Source organism: Mus musculus, chromosome 17 (assembly GCF_000001635.26).
Source record: "Mus musculus strain C57BL/6J chromosome 17, GRCm38.p6 C57BL/6J".
NCBI lineage: Eukaryota > Metazoa > Chordata > Mammalia > Rodentia > Muridae > Mus > Mus musculus.
The window spans coordinates 6,269,562-6,288,259 of record NC_000083.6 but is presented as its reverse complement, the minus strand read 5'-3'; the positions used below and the strand labels follow the sequence as shown (position 1 = coordinate 6,288,259).

The 18,698-nt window shown below is 49.7% G+C and overlaps 1 protein-coding gene across 8 annotated transcripts in view; it reads right to left on the bottom strand.

Moving 5' to 3' along the window:
• The window catches only part of Tmem181a (transmembrane protein 181A), a 51,589-nt gene that overhangs the window by 20,055 nt on the left and 12,836 nt on the right, over positions 1-18,698 (bottom strand). For 5 of the 8 annotated variants that reach the window (XR_876333.2, XR_003952212.1, XM_030250141.1 and 2 more), the window contains exons 2-3: positions 7,559-7,662; positions 1,279-1,334 (exon numbers count right to left, since the gene is read on the bottom strand). Coding sequence is in view for 5 of the 8 variants with exons in the window: in XM_030250141.1 (XP_030106001.1) it covers positions 1,279-1,334; positions 7,559-7,662 (160 nt within the window). In the remaining 3 variants the exon portion in view is untranslated. Of the gene's footprint in view, positions 1-1,278; positions 1,335-7,558; positions 7,663-17,669; positions 17,993-18,698 lie in introns of those variants that run through there. The other 3 variants (XM_030250143.1, XM_030250144.1, NM_001033178.3) reach the window with 3 other exon arrangements.

The following is an 18,698-nucleotide window of genomic DNA, read 5'->3' as shown; positions in this document are numbered from 1 at the left end:
TGAGAGGCAGGGACTATGAGACCCACAACTGTCAAGAAACCTCATGGTGGTGCCCCTTCAAATCAGACCCTCTGCCTCAGAGCTCAATACGACGAGGAATGCAAAGAGGCCTCGAAGGCTGGCTACCCAGAGGTGGCTCCAGGGTGGCAGTGGCAGAGAACTGTATACTGTAAAAATCGTAAGGGAGCCAGGCACTGTGAAAAATGCTAGCACTCAGAAGGCAGAGGCAGGTGCAATTTTGTGAGTTCAGGGCCAGCCTGATCTACATATCAAGTTCTAGGCTAACCAAGAGACCAATGCCTCAAAACAAATCAGAAATTGTAAGAAGAGACCCTAATAGGTAGGCAGGCTGGAGACAGGAGGACGGACAAACGACTGTGAAGGCACACGCAGCGTGGCGCTCTGAAGACCCGGGAGCATATTCAGCTATAGACTGGATACTTCTCCAATTGGAAGGACTTGTTTTTGATAAAGGTGATGATAAATCAAGGAACATTTAAATAGGGGCCAGCAGACTTTCATTTAAGCTGCCCTCATGCAGGGAATCTCAACCAACAAAGAGAGCCGCTGCTATTGGAACTAACAGGGAACAGGTCCTACCTTAGACAAACAGAGAGAGGTCAGCCATTAAGTGCCTCCCATGCAAGCAAGGGCACCAGAGGTCCATGCCCCCGCCCCCACACCCACCCGGCATCCATCAGGCCAGGTGGCGCACAGTTGTAATCCCAGCTCTGGGGAGGTACAGACAGGAGGATTCCTAGGCTCACTGGCCAGCCAGCCTAGCGGGCAAGGCCAAGTCCCAGCGAGAGACACTCAGCTCAAAAAACAAACAAACAAACAAACAAAGAAACGACATAACAAAACCCAGCTGATAGCTTCTGAGGACCTAACCTGTGGCTAGCCTCTGGCCTCCACATACATGTGCATGAGTGCACATATACAAATTAAGCTTTTTAAAGGAAAGGATCAGATGCCTAAGTCATCATTGTGCCATCACAGTGAGTGCAGCAGGGTATCCCACATAAGCAGTCAGCATGAGTTAAGGACGCTTGGAAGTGAGCTGTAGTTCTGTCAGGGGGACACAGTGTCCTTCCACCACCATCCCCCCTAAGACACCGAGAGGACGCTAACAAGGGAATTTCAGTGGACAGGACCCCAACTGTGAAACAAGAACTGTGTGCTGGCGGAGCAGGCTGAGCAGTCTATCCTCAGCAGGCTCTCATCAGGGTGAAGTGTGTGATGAACACCACCCGATTCTTACAGCTCAGTACCTCTTACCTTTTTGCTACTATTGAGTGAATAATTAGCAGGCAAAGTCTCGATCACTCTGGGTCCTAGAGCAACAAAGAGAAGGGGAGCGAGGGATTAAAGTGGATAACTTACTGATTCTGTAATCAAATTAAATGCAAGACTTACACATTAGACAGAAAGCTCTCTCGTACCTGGCCCCATTTTAAAAAAGAGATTTTATGTAACCAGGTCAAATAGCCAACACAGTAGACGCTCTGCCGTGTGACACAGCTTCCATGCGCATTAAGGTGGAAAGATCAGCAAGCAATGTGAGATCGCCAGACTTTCCCCAACACTCTTTCTATTGTACATAGCCCCAATGAAACATTACTAAGAAAAGAAGACTAGTTAATGAACTCCTCCAATTAACCTAGTTGTCTAGAAACACTAAGCAGGAGCGAAACATATGGCTTTTTTGAAATCAATGTTTCATTAAGTTCTTTCTCCCCTAATTTTACAGCGATTACAGAGCCTACGATTTTAAGCACATTGTAGAGTACAATTCAGCAGGACTCAGGACTCTGTGCTGTGTAGACACGGTCACCCATCTTGTAAAACTCAGTCTGCACTAGTAAGCTCCCCGCTACCCCTCCCTGTGCCCAGCAGGCATCTCTGTGTACCTCAGCTAGGTGGGGTCACACCGTACTATCTGTTTGTGACTGGTTTATTTAATTTAGTACAGGGTACTCATGACTCATGCAGTAATGTGTCTAAGTTGTCTAATTTTTTTCTTTTTCCTTTTTGTTTGCATATGTGCCATAGTGTGTGCACATAAGTGATCAGAGGACTATGCAAGGTAGTTGGTGACCTCCTATGGAGTTGGGGGGTTGGCAGCAAGCAGGCCTCTGGCTTTACCCACTGAGCCATTGCTGTGTAATATATTCTTGCAGGGAAGCTCTTTAAGCCAGTGGTTCTCAACCTGTCTGTGGGCTGTGAACGACCCTTTCATAGGGGTCACATATCAGATATTTACAGTAATAAAATTAGTTATAAAGTAGCGAGGAAAATAATTTTATGGTTGGGGATCACCACAACATGAGGAACTATGTATTAAAGGATAGCAGTATTAGGAAGGTTGAGGACCACTGCTTTAAACAGAAAGTAAATAGCTCGAAATAGCTTCAGGAAGTCCCTGAAACTGACCAGATTCACTAGGCCCCTCCCTGACAGATAAGCAAGAAAAGCTGAGAGCTCTTCTTCTTCTCTTCTTCTTCTTCTTCTTCTTCTTCTTCTTCTTCTTCTTCTTCTTCTTTTTTTTTGGTTTTTCTATACAGGGTTTCTCTGTGTAGCTCTGGAACTCACTTTGTAGACCAGGCTGGCCTCAAACTCAGAAATCTGCCTGCCTCTGCCTCCCAAGTGCTGGGATTAAAGGCGTGTGCCACAGCCAGGCATGGACAGAGTTCCAGGACAGCCAGGACTATACAGAGAAACCCTATCTTGAAAAACCAAAAAAAAAAAAAAAAAAAAAAAAACCGTAAATACTACTTGTATGCGATATTTGTTCTACCCTTTCTCTTCAACCTGTACGTTGTCCCTGGTTAGAAAATAAGGCTTCTGTAGACAAAATACGGTCTGTGTCATATTTGTGCATGTGCACACGTGTGTCACGGAGTATGCGTGATGTACACATACAGGGGAGGTATAAATACCTATGTGTGTGCAGAGGCCAGGGAGAAGAGCACTGGTGTCTTCCTCTCTCACTTCTGATGGCGGTCCTCTGAGGCAGGGTCTCTCCCTGAACCTAGAACTCACATTTTCCAAGGAGGATGGAAGTCAGCGAGCCTCCAGTGATTGCTACGTCTCCATCTCTCCCCACCAGCAGGAATGGGGATGCAGGCAGGTGCTAGGATCTGAACTCAGGTCCTCATGGTTTCTCAGCAAATGCCCTTAACCTCTGAGCCATCTCTCCAACCCCTCATGTAGTGTTTTCAGTCTAGTCTAGCTCTGCCTTTTAATCGGAGGATTTAATCACCTTATATTTAGTTACTCATTAGGAGGGCTCATGCCAGTTCCTCTATATTTCTGTTTCCTGCACATTTGTTTCCCATCGGCCCCACAGCTTTTTTGTTCCGCACTTGACACCCAAAGTCATAGTCTGACTGGAGTTTCTAACAGCTTAATATGACAATATATAAATACTCTGTCTCATCTTTCATGTTACAATTGTGACATGATCTTTCTGAACAGATATGCACATACAGACATACAGACACACACACAGACACATACACAGCTTGCACATCACCGGGAGAGGTGCTGAGAATCAAACCCATGGCCTCGAATGTGCTAGGTAGTCAAGTACTCTCCCACTTATTTGTTATTTTATATCCAAACCAATAAAATAATGTTAACAATTAAGTCTCTTACGTAGGAACCAAAGTGTGGACTTGCACGCTTACTGGAATAGCAGCTTTCACATTCTCATTGTAAACATGCAGGCCTTCAAGCAATGGGAAAATGAGAGTGGGTTTTCACACTGATATCAGAATGACATGAGCTTTTATAATTACTAACGTCGCCTTTGCTGGACTTGCTGTGTTGGAACCCGCGGCTCTGCCTGCAGCACAGGTGTAGTGGCAGCTGCTCCTTTGGCCCTGTGGCTTTAGCTTCCTGGGGACATCTTCCTTTCACCCCCACTTTCTCATCTAGAGACAAGGTCTTGCTATTTAGCCTTGCCTGACCTCAGACATCCAAGTTCTAGGAATTCAGGCGTGAGCCAGCACACGCGAGCTCCACCTCCTGCTTGAAGAACAGTTTTGCAGCAGGATTCCTGGTTGAGAACTCTGAGCATTTTCAATGCATCAGTCTGTCTTTTGCCCGGTATGACTGAGCTGAGACCCGTGCTGGCAACCTCACCGAGGACTGCCTGTCTGTAGTGAGTCCCTCTTTCTTGCTCTGGTCGGGATTCTGTCTGGTGTAGGCTGTAGTGTCTTGGTAGGAGACTCTGAAGTTAGACCACGGCAGCTCATTAAACTTCCTGCATATTCACCTTTCGTTCAAATTGGCAACTATTCTCCCTGCCCTCTTGCCTTCTCCTGAGACTCACAACCTGTGTATGGATTACTTGCTGGTGGCCCAAAGGCCCTGGAGGCTCTGTTCAATATCTCCGATCATTTCCATTCTGCTCCCCAGACTCAAACATGCCAGTCAGCCTATCTTCGGGTTTGTAGATGCTTCCCCTTGGCCTGTTCCAATCTGATTCACCCATCCAGTGGACATTTTAATTCACTATGGTACTTTTTAGGTCCAGAATTTCCTTTTAGTTTCTCTTCCCTTCCCGGCATCCCCTAATGCTCTCTGGATCTTTCCTCTTACTCTCTATGACGGCTATCACAGCCTCTGTTCTGTCTAGCAGATCTGTCACATGGTTTCAAGGATAGAGTCTGATGTACTTATAATTTTTTTCTTTTGGTGAGCCATATTTTATTATTTATCAGTCGGTTTTGTCTTTAAAGGCAATGCTATGGCACCTGGAAGTCAGGGTCTACACAGTGAGACTCTCTTTTTAAAGTAAATTAAAAGAAAATCATTCTCAGCTTGGGATGCCAATTCTCTGCTGCCTCCGTGGCTGCCCCAGCTTGCTGCCAACATTCCTCCATCCAACTCAGACCGTGCTGGTGTAGTGTGTGGACCTTGACCGGTACAAGGCCATGTCTCAGAGGCGCCTGCAAATCCTGTGAGGATGTCTCCGTATAGGAAGAGCTTCCCAAGCGGACTCCACACTGTCTCTGGCTTCTCGGAGAGACTTAGCAACCAGTACCTGAAGAACCTGGACGCTAAGCTAGCTAGTCGCTCTGGGCCTCAGTTCCCATGTCTGCAGAATAAGGTAGTAACAGAGCAGTCCCTAATCTACCCCTGCTCTCCAATATAGCACTGCCACATAAAGTAATTAAGAGGAGAGTGTTAACAACAGTTAACTTCACGTGTTAATCTCAGTGGGTCATAGGGCGTGGATGGCAAGGTGTTTGGTTAAACATGGCTGTCACAAGTCTCTGAGGGACAACTGGGTAAGATTCTCATGGTTCAGCCAGTCGACTGAATAAAGCAGACCGCCCTATGCAGGGAAAGTGAGCAAAGAGCTGAACAGATAGCTAAGGAGAACTTGGTCACCCATCTTCAGTAGGAACCTTAGTCTCCTGTTGTGAGACTCAGACCTGAACTGGGCTCACACAATCAACCCATTGGGTCTTGGGCCCCTGGACCCTGACTGGCTCCCATTTGCTGACTAGAGACCTGCAGATGTCTTAATATCCCAAATCGCATGCTCCAGTTCCTTTACTTCACATAGATATAAGAATAATATCATATATGATTATATAATATATGCTATATCTCATAATTATATTACATATCTAGCAATATATTGTATCTAGTAATAATACCGACAATTATTTATAGTGTAATTCACTTACACTTTAAGATAAATACCATTGTTTGTAATGATTATATTATATATTATGATTGTATACAGTAGTGAGATGTAATTATAATATAGTGGATACACATGTATGCATATATATGTGTGTGCATACATATGCACATATGTATTCCCTATTGTTTCTCTTTCTCTAGAAGATGCATAGTAATCTGCACATGAGAGAAAGCGATGAAACTCTTGTGCCCCATGTATTGGCTTTGGGGCACCAACTTCCACCTTCATCTCAAAGGCTGAATATAGTCAGGGTGTCTGAGACATAGCTGTTTGAGGAAACAAAAGCTGGCTAATGTCTCACAGAGACTGCACGCAATACTGATGCCTCCCTACCCGTGTGAAAGGGCAGGTTAAGATGCAGGTGACAATGGGTGAGCCCTGGTAACAGTTACGATGGAGAGAACTGCTGTGACTTAATCCCTTAGTGACTTAACAGCAAGGAGGAGAAGTTGTCGGTAGTCGCTATTGTGACAACTGTGCCCTTTTCATTACCACAAGGCAAGAAGCATGTCAATCTCCCACCCTCGATTTCTGAGACACAAACACCCCTGGGATATAAAACTGAGGCTTAATGCAATCCACACTCAGTGTTACATGCATCATTCAGAAGAGCGAATGCAATCCACCCTCAATGAGCATGCTAGCTTACTTAAAAAGAAAGGAAAAGAAACGAAGGAGAGCACTCTCTTGCCAAAGCTGGCTTCTGCTGCCCATGGTGGGGAAAGACACAGCCCCAGCCCCTGAAACCTTGGGAAGACCATTCAGCTTCCGTGGCTGTTTTATGGCTGTATAAAGGGAAGTTGGGGGCTGGGGAAACAGCTCAGCCGGCCAAGAGCGTGAGGCACCAGTATGAGGACTAGACCTGACACCCTGGCACCCAAGCAAAGGCTGTGCAGGAAGAGACCTGCCTAGATGCCAGGGCTCGGAAGGCAGAGTGGCATCCCCAGAGCGAGCTGACTGGCTGGACAGGCTGAATCAGTGAGCTCTGGGTTCAAGTGAGAGACCCTGCCTTAATATACAAGGTGACAAATAACAGGGGAAGACATGTGACACCAACATCTGGACACACAGACACACAGATATAGGCACAGACATCAACATCTGGACATACACAGATACAGGCACAGACATCTGACACCAACATCTGGACATACAGACACATAATACCACCACCACCACCACCCACCACAACAAAAATAGGCTAGCCTTTCCAGAGGATGTGTCAGAGCTACAAATTATTGGGCAGTTTCTAATGCCCAGTGATTTTCACAGGGTCCTGGAGCTTGGGGTCACCAGACAAATTTCCCTGCACCCCCAGCCCCATTCACCTAGATCTTCACAAGGCCTGTATCCCCCTTAGACAGTGGGTGCTGGATTCCCCAGGACATATGACTCTAGAAATGTTTCAGTGGGTTACAAAGCAAGTTCAAAGCCAGGTTGGCTTTTTTAAAGAGGAGAAGGAAGAGGAGGAGGAGGAGGAGGAGGAGGAGGAAGAGGAGGAGGAGGAAAAGGAGAAACAGGGGAAGAGAAAATAATAATAATGAATTTATTATTATTATTATTATTATTATTATTATTATTATTATTATTCAAATAAATGGCAGGTAGCAGCAGCTGCCAGGCCCAGCAAACTGATCCAGGGCCCTGAGCTGTGAACAGCATGCTGACATTACCCAGCATGCCTGCTAGGCCTCCCGAGAAGACAAGGTGCAGGGTGTAACCACGCTCTGCCCTGCGGGCTCAGAGAGAAGGCACATCTCCCTTCACACTGAGGGCGGGCGGGTTGAACCGATCCTAAGTGCTGTAAGAGGAAAAACGATTAAAAGGCAGACTTACCCTCGATGCCGACGAAGACGGTCAGTCCAAAACAGATGAAGAAGACAACAAACACAAGGACGAAGTGGCGCTTGGAGAGCGTATAGAGCCGCATGGGTGCCAACCTGTAGGGAAGAAGCCGGGAGTGAGGATGGTCAGGGCCCTGCCCACGCCAGTGCCACCACCCAGGCTGCACGAGGCCGGCATCTCCCCAGCACAGTGCTGGCCTCGGAAGCACGCCGGCTCCCAAGCCAGCTGACCACCCCTGACTGCTGGGCTTGGTCACCTCTGGAACGGATCATTCCTGTACATCAGAGCCACTGCCACTCTGGCCTGCCTCCTGCAGGACAGACAGACTCACTTCATGTGGTGGGAGAATGAATACTGGGGTTCCCATGCCAGGGAGAAATGTCACCACACCACAGAGGTGGCATAACCTTTTACATAGCCTACTCATAGCTGCCAGAGGAGAGCCATAGCTCAGACCAACAAGGAGCCTTGACTCCCTGCATCGGAGAGCTATCACTGAGAATCCCAAGGACCAGAGGCACCAGCCATCTCCATCCGGCCCCAAGCTTAGGCTCAGGGTCCCTCATAGCTTGAGATCCGGCCAAAGACCCTCAGCCTGGTGAAGAGCAGCCCAGCCTTCCCAGAAGCCTGCTTCTGAATCCCTCCCTTCATCAGGGTGACAAGCTTCTGTCATCTACAGGAATACCGAAGCCGTTCACAGGACTGACTCCAGTATACACCTACACATTCCCTCAGAACAGAGCATGGCGCGTGGGGACACTGGAGAGATGGCTCGGCAGTCGAGATCTCGTACTGCTCTATCTAGCAAAAGACCTGAGTCCAGTTCCCAGAACCCCACACCAGGTGGCTCACAATAGCCTGTGACTCTAGCGCCAAGAGATCTGAGGCCCTCTTGGCCCCAGTGGGCAAAATGACACATACCTCTGACCCCTACTCCCCAAACATATATGTGCACACACAGAATTTAAAAATGAAAATACATCTTTAAAACAAAAAAGTCCTCCTCAGTGTTCCATGTTGCGTTATTAGAGAGGCAAACCAAGAGGCTACCGTGCCCTGCAGAATGGCCAAGGTCTGAACTGTGCTTGCACTCCAGTTAGCTTCACTAATAAAAAAAACAGTGTGATAGGAAGTGGCCAACCTCACTAGAGGTCTAAAGAGGCGGCCAGCCCCCTAGGGAGGAGCTAGGGGCTCACTTTCAGCCTGGTACTTGTCTTGGGAGCTGAAAGCAACAGGAAATCTGAATCAACCCAGGTAGAGGCGTGGCCTGGGAACACAGAGAAAGGTTGACTTGTGCTCAGGGTACACACCCACTCCCTTCCACGAGTGCCTGAAATTCCGGATAGCAGGCGGGAAGTGAGCGTTGGGGCTGGGCGGTCTCCACACAAAGGTGAGGCTTGGGAGCCATCGCCACTCTGACATGTGGCACTGCTAACCCTGCAAGGCCTGTGCAGCCACCCAGTCAGTTCTCAGGCTGGCTGACTTTCAGACTTCTGGCTGTCTACGCTGTTCACTTGGTGAGAGACCAAGTGGAGCCTCCAAGGCATCCGTGGGACTGCATTCCCCGAGGGGACCCATAAACCATTCTGTTGGCATGATAGAGAAACTGGTCAATGTGCTGCTGGCTCAAATTTGGGCCCCGAGGGCCTTGTGCTATCAGCTGGAACTGGCCTCTGGGATGGGGCCAGATTTCTTTAAAACACAGCTCTCTCCAAAGGGTGGTAAGAGAGAGTTTATTCTGAGCTAAAGGTGAGTGACCGTGGACCAGGTACCGGGATTCATGCTGCTTTGATGATGTTATGTTCCAGCATACATTTATCAGCTACATCAACTTTTATCAGTCAAAACATTTACCAAGTACATCAGTGGGGCCACTAGGCAGGCAGGTCACATTGTAACAGGAAATCCCTGCTGTCGGCTTCAGATGCCATGATGATATTCTTCGCTTTGGGATTGGTGGAGCCTAATGGTCTGTGTCTTAGTTAGGGTCACGATTGCTGTGATGAACACCATGGCCAAAGCAGCTCGGGGAGGAAAGGGTGTATATTGTAGAAAGTGGTTTCCACTTCCACATCACTGCTCATCATTAAAGGAACCCAGGACTGGAACTCAAACAGGGCAGAAACCTAGAGGCAGGAGCTGATGCAGAGGCCATGGAGGGGTGCTGCTTACTGGCTTGTTCCCCAGGGCCCAGTCAGCCTGCTTTTTTTTTCTTTTTATTATTATTATTATTTTATTTATTACGTATTTTCCTCAATGACATTTCCAATGTTATCCCAAAAGTCCCCTATACCCTCCCCCCCACTTCCCTACCCACCCATTCTCATTTTTTTGGCCCTGGCTTTCTCCCTGTACTGGGGCATATAAAGTTTGTGTGTCCGATGGGCCTCTCTTTCCAGTGATGGCCGACTAGGCCATCTTTTGATACATATGTAGCTAGAGTCAAGAGCTCCGGGGTACTGGTTAGTTCTTAATGTTGTTGCACCTACAGGGTTGCAGATCTCTTTAGCTCCTTGGATACTTTCTCAGCCTGCTTTCTTATAGAACCCAGGACTACCAGCCCATGGATGGCACCACTCACGATGGGCTGGCCCACCCCCAGTCACTGATTCTACAGCAGAATCTTATGGAGGCATTTTCTCAATTGAGGTTCCTTTCCCTGATGACTCTAGGCTGTGTCAAGCTGTATACAACTAGCCAGTACAATCTGTTACTACATCGAAAAAGTTTCGCCCGACAGTTAAAAGGAAGTCAGAATGGACACAGAGGTAGGTGGTAAATGGCCAACTGGAGAATTTGAGCTCTGAAGGAAATTCTGGCTCTCAATCAGCTGTGCTCCGACTTCCAAAATCATTTTACAGGTCCTCAGGATAGATGTGGCTTTCCCAGGGCTTTGCAGTTCACACTCTGGGTTTACAGGGAAGCTGAGATCTGGGGCTGACGGGCCTGCCCAGCTTGTCACTGCTATGCTCTCTGGCAGCACCTATGGCTTTCCTAGAGGGAGGAGGCCTTAGGAAATAGGACCCAGTTAATCCCTGTGTGGAAAAGCCCCGTGGAACTGAGTCCTGGCAGGAGAGCAAATGTCCCTCTCGTCCCATCTCTGTGACCCAGCTGTCTATTTCTTTATACTATGTGTTTGAATATACGTTTGTTTTAATGCTGTAAAGAAGGGAAGGTTTCCAGGCAACTGCATAAGACATTTCCATGTAGAAATCAAAATTTACACAAAGCTAAATGGACTGGGTGGCAGAAACAGTGCAAACAGAGTTCGCTAACAGTATCTCACCCATATTAATCGTGCCAACTGAGAAAAATGTGCCAGGTCTCCAGGAGACACTGGGACTAGGGGAGGCTGGAGAGGGCCATCCAGAAACTGTGGCGTCTTTGCCACTCTCCTATGGATTGAAAATGGCTTTCAGAGATCTCAGAGCCATTGTGAACTACAACTGCACTGTATTCAGTGGCTGGGTCCTGTTGTCAGACATCAACAACAAGGAGAACTCCTCGGCCAACGGCTAAAAGCAGAGGCTTAGAGGCAGAGAAAAGCAAAGGAAGGTTAGATTTTAAACCTGGAATTAAAAGTGTATCATTTGGCCAGGCACCATGGGGCACGCCTTTAATCCCAGCACTCTGGAGACAGAAGCAGAGAAGAAGATCTCTGTAGGATCGAGGCCAGCCTGATATATATATAGCAAGCATGAGGATAGCCAGGGCTTGAGAGATCTCATCTCAACACACAAAGGCATCATTGACACCCTAAACTCAGTCACTCAGCAGATGAGAAAAAAGCAGACATTCAGGAAGTGCTTGATGGCATGGGTCAAATGTAAATAACATGTGCCTCCCCTCCCTGCCTCCCAGGACAAGAGCCACTTTGGCTCAGTCGGCAGAGGAACCATGAGGAACCATGTTTAATACCAGTCACTCACATAAAATAGCCAGGCGCAGCATTACACCTGCAAGCCTAGCACTGGGGAGGCAGAAACAACTCTGGACTAACTGGCTTGAGTACACATACGCGCATGCGCAAACACACACACACACACACACACACACACACACACACACACACACACCATTTTCCCTTCCTAGGTGTTCCACCGAGGTGCTGGGTACATGGCCCAGTGCCTAAAGTGCTCGTTATACAAGTGCGAGGCCCAAGTTCAGATCCCCAGAGCCCATGTTAAGGCTGGGCGTGATAGTGGCTGCTTAGCTTGACGCTGAAGGGCACAGACAGATCACGGGCACTCAGCAAGCTCTGGGTTCAGTGAAAGGCTGTTTCAATTAACAACAACAAAACAAACAATAAGGTGAGAGAGACAGAAGACAGAAAACACCCGATGCTAACCTTGATCCTCCGCATCTCTACACACATACATTACACACACACATTTTTTTACTTAAAAAAAAAAAAAAGCCTCCACTTAAACCCAAGCAAAAGTTCCCTGATTTAGCAATCATGCCCCAAATCAGTGGGAAGAAGCCACAGGATAGCAAACTAACCCCTGAGCCTGAGAGTCGCAGCCCCAGGGAGCCACCTGTGCTGGGCTCAGCTGGGCACTGGGCTAGACAGGATGGTCACATGCAAAAGATGCCCCGTCCATCCCAGCCAGGGTTCTCCCAGCTCCCAATCTGAAGGGTTTGATAGCTGAGAATCCTCAGCTTATCCTTGATAAACTCTGAGTCTATAACTTACAAGCAAGAGATGCCTCGGTCCCAAAGCCGAGAGAAAAGAGCAGTCCTTTCTCAGAACAGCCATTCCAGCCACCAGAGATCGGCCTGGCAGATGCATCCCAACTGCCCAGCTCAACCGGCTGAAATGTCAAGCTGGCTGGGAAGCCTGTTGTCCTTCAGGGTCAGAACAACCAAAGACCACTTCTGCAGCTGCTATACGCAGGGCCGTGAGGTAAAAATCAGAGGCCCACAGTTCTGCCCACACTCACCTCCACTCTGTGGCTACCATGATCTTGAAATTCCCCAGCTACTACGGTGTGTGGTTCACTTTAGCCAATGTGAGATGCCAGGGAGTGAGAAGGGATCCCTGCCTCTCCAGGGCGGAGGACTTCTGTGACCCCACCCCACCCACTCCCCCAAAGGCTCTCTGCTGTCCTTTATGGCGTGGAGTTTCCCTCTCTAGGTCTGTCAACCTCTCCTGACTTGGGATCTCACGAACATGCCCTATACGCCTGACCAAGCTGGGGCTGGCACATCCTTGGAAGATCTTCCAAATGTAATGAAACAGGCCATTCCTATGGACGCTCTGAGCTCTGTCTACAGCCACAGACTTATCTCCCAGAGGAATACAACATGACTTCATTGGAAAGTCTACCCCCATCCCCAACTGCAGCCGTAATCAAAACTGTCCACGCCCTGCTGCCCTTCATATGTTACAGCCATGACCGCTTCGCAAGGGACTGCTTCTACTGAGGGGAAGTCTGTGGAGACACCGAGGCACATGAGCAAATCATGCTACAGGGCTCTCTGCAACACAGGTGTCTACCGGGGACACACCTGGCTCTTGCTGCTCCCTGCGTCTTGTCTCTGTCCACACCTCAGCTTGTCCTGGCTTATCTCAGGACAAGTTAAGGAGGAATTTCCTCCTCCATCTCCAACTAGCCCTCAGTCCAGACCCCCATGGAACTACCCACTTGCCTGATCCACTCGGGGCTCCAACGAGAGACCTCCATGTGACTTGTTTGACCCAAATCTCCTGGTCCTCTCCGTCATCTGCTCTGCAGCCTTCTTCACTTGAGGTCCTAGTTGCTTAAGCCCGAGTCGTAGATGCCACAAGCAGTCTGGTGTGGAGGTGGCAAGTCACATCTAAAGTCACTGGAGTCTGGCCTTGTTGGGTTGAGCCTGGCCATTAGCCACCAACTTATGGAACTGAGGTCATGTCCCCACTGCAAGCTAAGCCACTTCCCACAAGACCGTCTATTAAAGCCAAAAGCTTCCTATGAGTACACATGTCCTCCCCCCAACTTAAAATACTAAGGCCCACAGGTATGTCCATCCCTATCTGCCAGCATCCTTCATGTTTTCAGCATTTGACAGTTATTAGGCATCCTGCCAGCAGGACTTGCCCTTCCCACTGCCACTGGCTGATCTATTAGAGCCAGCCCCCAGGTGCCTCTCCTGCCTTGGGTGAGACACCCCAACCACTGTGAGAGGAAGTGCAGACTACCTCTCAGGACGGAGGGCTTTACTAGACGTGACCAACTATTTGTTCTGCCCTCCCTCCTCATCAGCCCAGAAGTGCCTGCTGCTTGCAGTATGTGTCTTATACATGGGAAATGTCTAGTCACCAAAGCTCTACTTTCTCTGCCCCGGCCTATCTTTTTCTTGCTCTGGGTTCTACTACATTCTCTGCTCTGCTAAACAGTCAACCCAGGTCCGTTTTTAGTAGCATCTGTGGCTGGTTTTGTCTTTTACATCAAAGGCAAGCAAAGCAGCTCTGTGACACTTTGGTCCAAAGGCTCTCTGACCAACATCCACGCCACAGTCCTCGACGGCTGTGCTCGCTCAGCAGGTGCATGTAGCATCCTGGCGTGGCCAGCTGGAAAGTCCAGTCTCCATTAGCCTGGCTGAGTGCCTCTGAGTCCCTGCCCCCACCATGATGCCCACTAAGCACTTCTCTCTGCCACACAGGCTCCTCAGTCCATAAAATGGTACTGCAGAGGGCAGGGGACGAGAGCTAATGACTGTCCAGACCTGGAAGTAAACGACAAGGAGGGACTTAGCTCAGTGGAGAGTGTGAGAAAGCCCCTTCAGGGTGCCCTTGCTAGCCATCATCACCTCTATAGTACCCCAACAGCAGCCCACACCATCACCTGCAAGGAACACAAGACGTCACCTGGCCTGCTCAGACGCCAGGCTGGGCACATTCAAAAACTCAGCTACTGTGGTGGTTTGAGTGAGATGTGCCCCATGCACAGCCTGCCATACGCCTGCAATCCCAGCATCGGGGAGGCAAAGGCAGGTAAATTTTTGGAGCTCACTGGCAGCCATTCTACCCAAATCTGTGAGCTGCAGATTCAGTGAGAGACCATCTCAAAGCGCAAGGTGGTGGATGCCGGGGGGGGGGGGGGGGGGGGGGGAGAAGACGCCTCTGGAAAAAGCGCTAACCTGTAGCATTCGATAGTATGACAGGTTTATCACTCAGTCAAATTATACCCAGATTCCCCAATTCGGTAAAAAAGGGTTTTAAATCTACCATCCCACTTCACATTCCAGTGAAGAGTCAATTTTTTTTCACAGTGGCATAAGAACAATCTCTTCTTTGGCTCAGTGTACTGGCTTTGTGTCCAGAAGCCTGGGTCCCCGCTTTCTACCATGCAAGTGACATTTTCTCCTTCCTCTATAGGATAGGGATAAGCTGAGTCCTTAGAAGGCTGTTGATACAGGTTGTCAATCTACAGAACAAATATAGTCCGTAGTGAGAAAGCAGCCAAATCTGGATCATGTTAGTTATCACTTGCGCGGTCTTTGCTTGGAAGGGGAAGCTTCTTTTATTATGATTTATTTATAGTCCGTCTCCCCACCCCCACCCCGTGGTGTAGCCTTGTCTGGCCTGGAACCTGCTCTGTATAACTCTCTGGCCTCAAACTCATAGAGACCCACCTGCCTCTGCATGTTCCCCATACCCAGCAACTTGTTTCATTTTTCAAGCAGGATTTTAATTTGTTGCCCAGGCTAGACCTGGGTTTAAGAGACGCTCTTGCCCTAGCCTCCCCAGATATGACCAAGAGCTCCAGGCATGCCCCACCATGCCCAGATTTTCTCCTTATTTTTGAAAATACAAAACAGAACAGACCAAACTTTAGACCTTAGCATCATATCTCTGAAGATCCACTGTGCAAAAAACCTCTGCGCCTTTAGCCCCAGCCACTGAGAGGGAAAGCTGTTATTTCCTGTGTGCCTTCTTGACACCAGGTTAGCTACCTGGGGAACTAACACTGAGCACAGGTATTACCAGGCCATTTTGTATAAGGGGAAATGGGGGGCAGGTTTCAGGTCAGTAGGAGGTAGGGGTAGGGTCTGAACCTACAATGTACCCCCATCATGTGAAAGGCTAGCTTTGGGAAGGGGAGTCTACCATCCCCCTCATGACCTCTCTACAGTCACCTTTTAAATGACGGACATTTGACAGGAAACTTCTGCAGGGGGAGGGGGATCTGAAGATTGAAATTTCAACCAGCTAAACTACAAACCATTGGGCAGGCATTCCGTGGTCATCCAAGGCCTAACAACCTCACCACATTTTAACAGAGGAAGGCTCAGTGAGAAAGCATGAGATCAAGTGTATTCTTCCCGGGTCGTAAGCCCAGAGGCTCACAGATGCATGCTGTTAGGTCATCAGACACCCTCTCAAGCCAAACAGGAGGAGGAAGCATGTCAGACATGGGTCAGCCCACCTGCATGTGGCCCGTGTGCCCAGGCTGAACAGTCCCAGAACCCAGGGTGAAGCGGATTACCCAACACCCTTGACGGAGCACACAGCTGAGGGCTGCTGTCATCAGTGTGGGCTCTGGAGCCTGGCCATGGAAGACACCCCCTCACTGAGGCTTGAGTTATCCAGGCACTCGCTCACCCCTATGCCCGCTTCCTTTTTCTCCCCCCCCCCACTTCCTTTTTCACATCTGTAGCTTGGTGTAGTAGAGAAACTCCTTTCTAGGAGGTTATCAGTGAGAAGCCCAGAAGAATATAGGTATAAAGGAACACGGTAAGGGCCGCAGAGATGCCTCAGGAGTTAAGCGAGCTCAGTACTCTTCCAGAGGACCCCAGTTTGGTTCCCTGCACCCAACCACGAAGCTCACAACCACCTATAACTCTAGCTCTGGGGAGCCCACACTCTCTTCTGGCCTTTTTGGGCTCCAACACAAACACACACACACACACACACGCACATGGCATATTCTCGCACATTAAAAATAAAAGAGATACAACACTCTCTACCACACAGCTAACATTTAAGAAGTTTTCTTTAATTTTTTTAGACATCATTTTTATTCATAAGAAAATTACCCTACTCTTGCCTACCAGAGCCCAAGACCTGTCTCGGAGACGGCAAACGCCCAGGGCTGCCACACATAGGTAACAGGTCGTTACAAAGCTCAAGTCTGCAATCTCTCCCAGTAACCTTTCCCAGCAATGGCTTTCCCCTCTCGGGTCTAGTTCCTTATCCTGTAACCCAGACTTCTGGGTTGCAGATCTGGTCGAGGCCCAACTCCCTCACATCCTCTCTGAGGAGGGGGACTTTAGACTGGCAGGCAGATCCAGGCTTGTGAGTACACCCTGAAGCGTGCAGCATTTTTTTTTTTTTTTTTACTCCAGAACCCTAACTCCATTCCCAAGAAGGTGAGGACTACTTGTAAGTTATGCAGAGATCCCCAAGGCTAACTCACCTCCAGCTGGCTTCTAATCCACCTGATTCCGGTATTCCATCACGGGCTGAAGTAACCAAAGTCAAACTTCTATGCAAGCACGAGGGAAGGCTTCCCATCGTGGACTCTTGCACTGAGAAAACGCTTCCCAAATTACCCTGCTGCCTCCAGAACCCCCAAATGAGCCTTGGAATTGCATCCGGTCGCCCCGAGGCCACCTACCAACCTCCACGCCCGGCCGCTCCAACTCCCGTCACGCCCTCACCGCTACCTTGGTGCACACCCCAACGACAGCTGCGTCGACGACAGCTTCAGGAATGGCGTCCCTGGGGTTTGAGTTTTCCTCGTTAAAACCTCGGCACTTTACAGAAACCACTCGGGTCCCAAGTCAGCAGATTGTAAAACTCATATAAAACTCAGCACCCGAGAGGTCTTACGAGAGAGCTGGGCCAGCTCCGGCGTGCCCACGTCACCAAACGCCACCGAGAAGCGCGTCGGGGGCAGCTGGGGACTCCGATCGCAGCTGGTTGGGGGGGGGGGTCCAGCTCCAGCTGGCGGATGCGAGAGCCCGGGCGCCCCCACCGACTCCGGACGCGGAGCAGCCGCGGACCAGCCCTCTCCGCGGGTCCCCGCTGAAACCCTCGCGCGCCCTGAGCTCCGCGGCGCGCGAGAGCCGGGGACCCCTAACTTCGGGCCCCGGGACACCCCGCCCCGCCACTTACGGTTCCATCTCCGAGCCTCGGGTCCCCGGCCCCCGCCGGATGGTCCCGAGTTCGCCCGGCGTCCCGAAGCCGCCGCCGGAGCCACCAGGGAAGCCAAGCAGCCGGGCGCGGAAAACGCATCAGAGCGCGACTGCGCGGTCACGTGCACGGAAGCCACGGACCCGCGGGGCGGGGCAGTCTCCCGCAGCACTCGCGCCGGACACCTGTCACGTGGGTAGGCGTCCCGGCTAACCCAGATGCGAGGCCACCGACCACCGAAGGGTACGGACCCCAAAGGCCTTGGGTCCAAGTTCCCAGACACTCATCATGGCTGCTCCCTCTTTTCTTCGCCTCCGAAGAAGAGGGAAGTATGCAAGGCAAGATTAGCATCTCTCGAAGTTTACTACTGTGTTAAGGCGTTAACATGTGCCATGCCATTGGCACGTCTCTGGCAACCATTAAAACGAATGACCGCGGGTTTCTGGTACATGCAACCCAGAAGCAGAGGAAGCATGCCCAGTGCAGCTTCTCACCCTCTGGCCTGCAGGGCTTAGGCTCAGGTCTCCTGAATTAAGTGAGCGAGTGCCCTTCACCTTTGCGGCCTTCAGCTATCAGTGGTGCAGGAGTTGTTCGCATCAATCCCAATCTACCATAGTGAAACGGACGCTATATCCCAGTATTCCATCACCTTCCCCTGTTTTGCCACTGTTGATGGGCCTCCTCTTTCCAAGATTTGACAGCTAGTATGGACAACGCTGTGCACATGAGAATTAACCAAATGATTCAGGAGGCCCTTACTAATTGACTACCAGTTACCAGCCTGCCTGCTTTCTAAAATTTGAGAGAACTGAGGGGGGCCTTCGTATAGGATCAAAGACAAGAAGGCAGGGACCAGTGAGAGCTCTCACCTTCTGACCAGGGTGACCAGTGGCTCTGCTTGGCCTAAGACTTTCCATCATATAAGCAATGAAAGTCCTACATCCTGGAGACACTCCCTCATCCCCCGGAGCCAGGCAAGGCTCAGATCACATTCTGAAGCCCTGGTTTGTA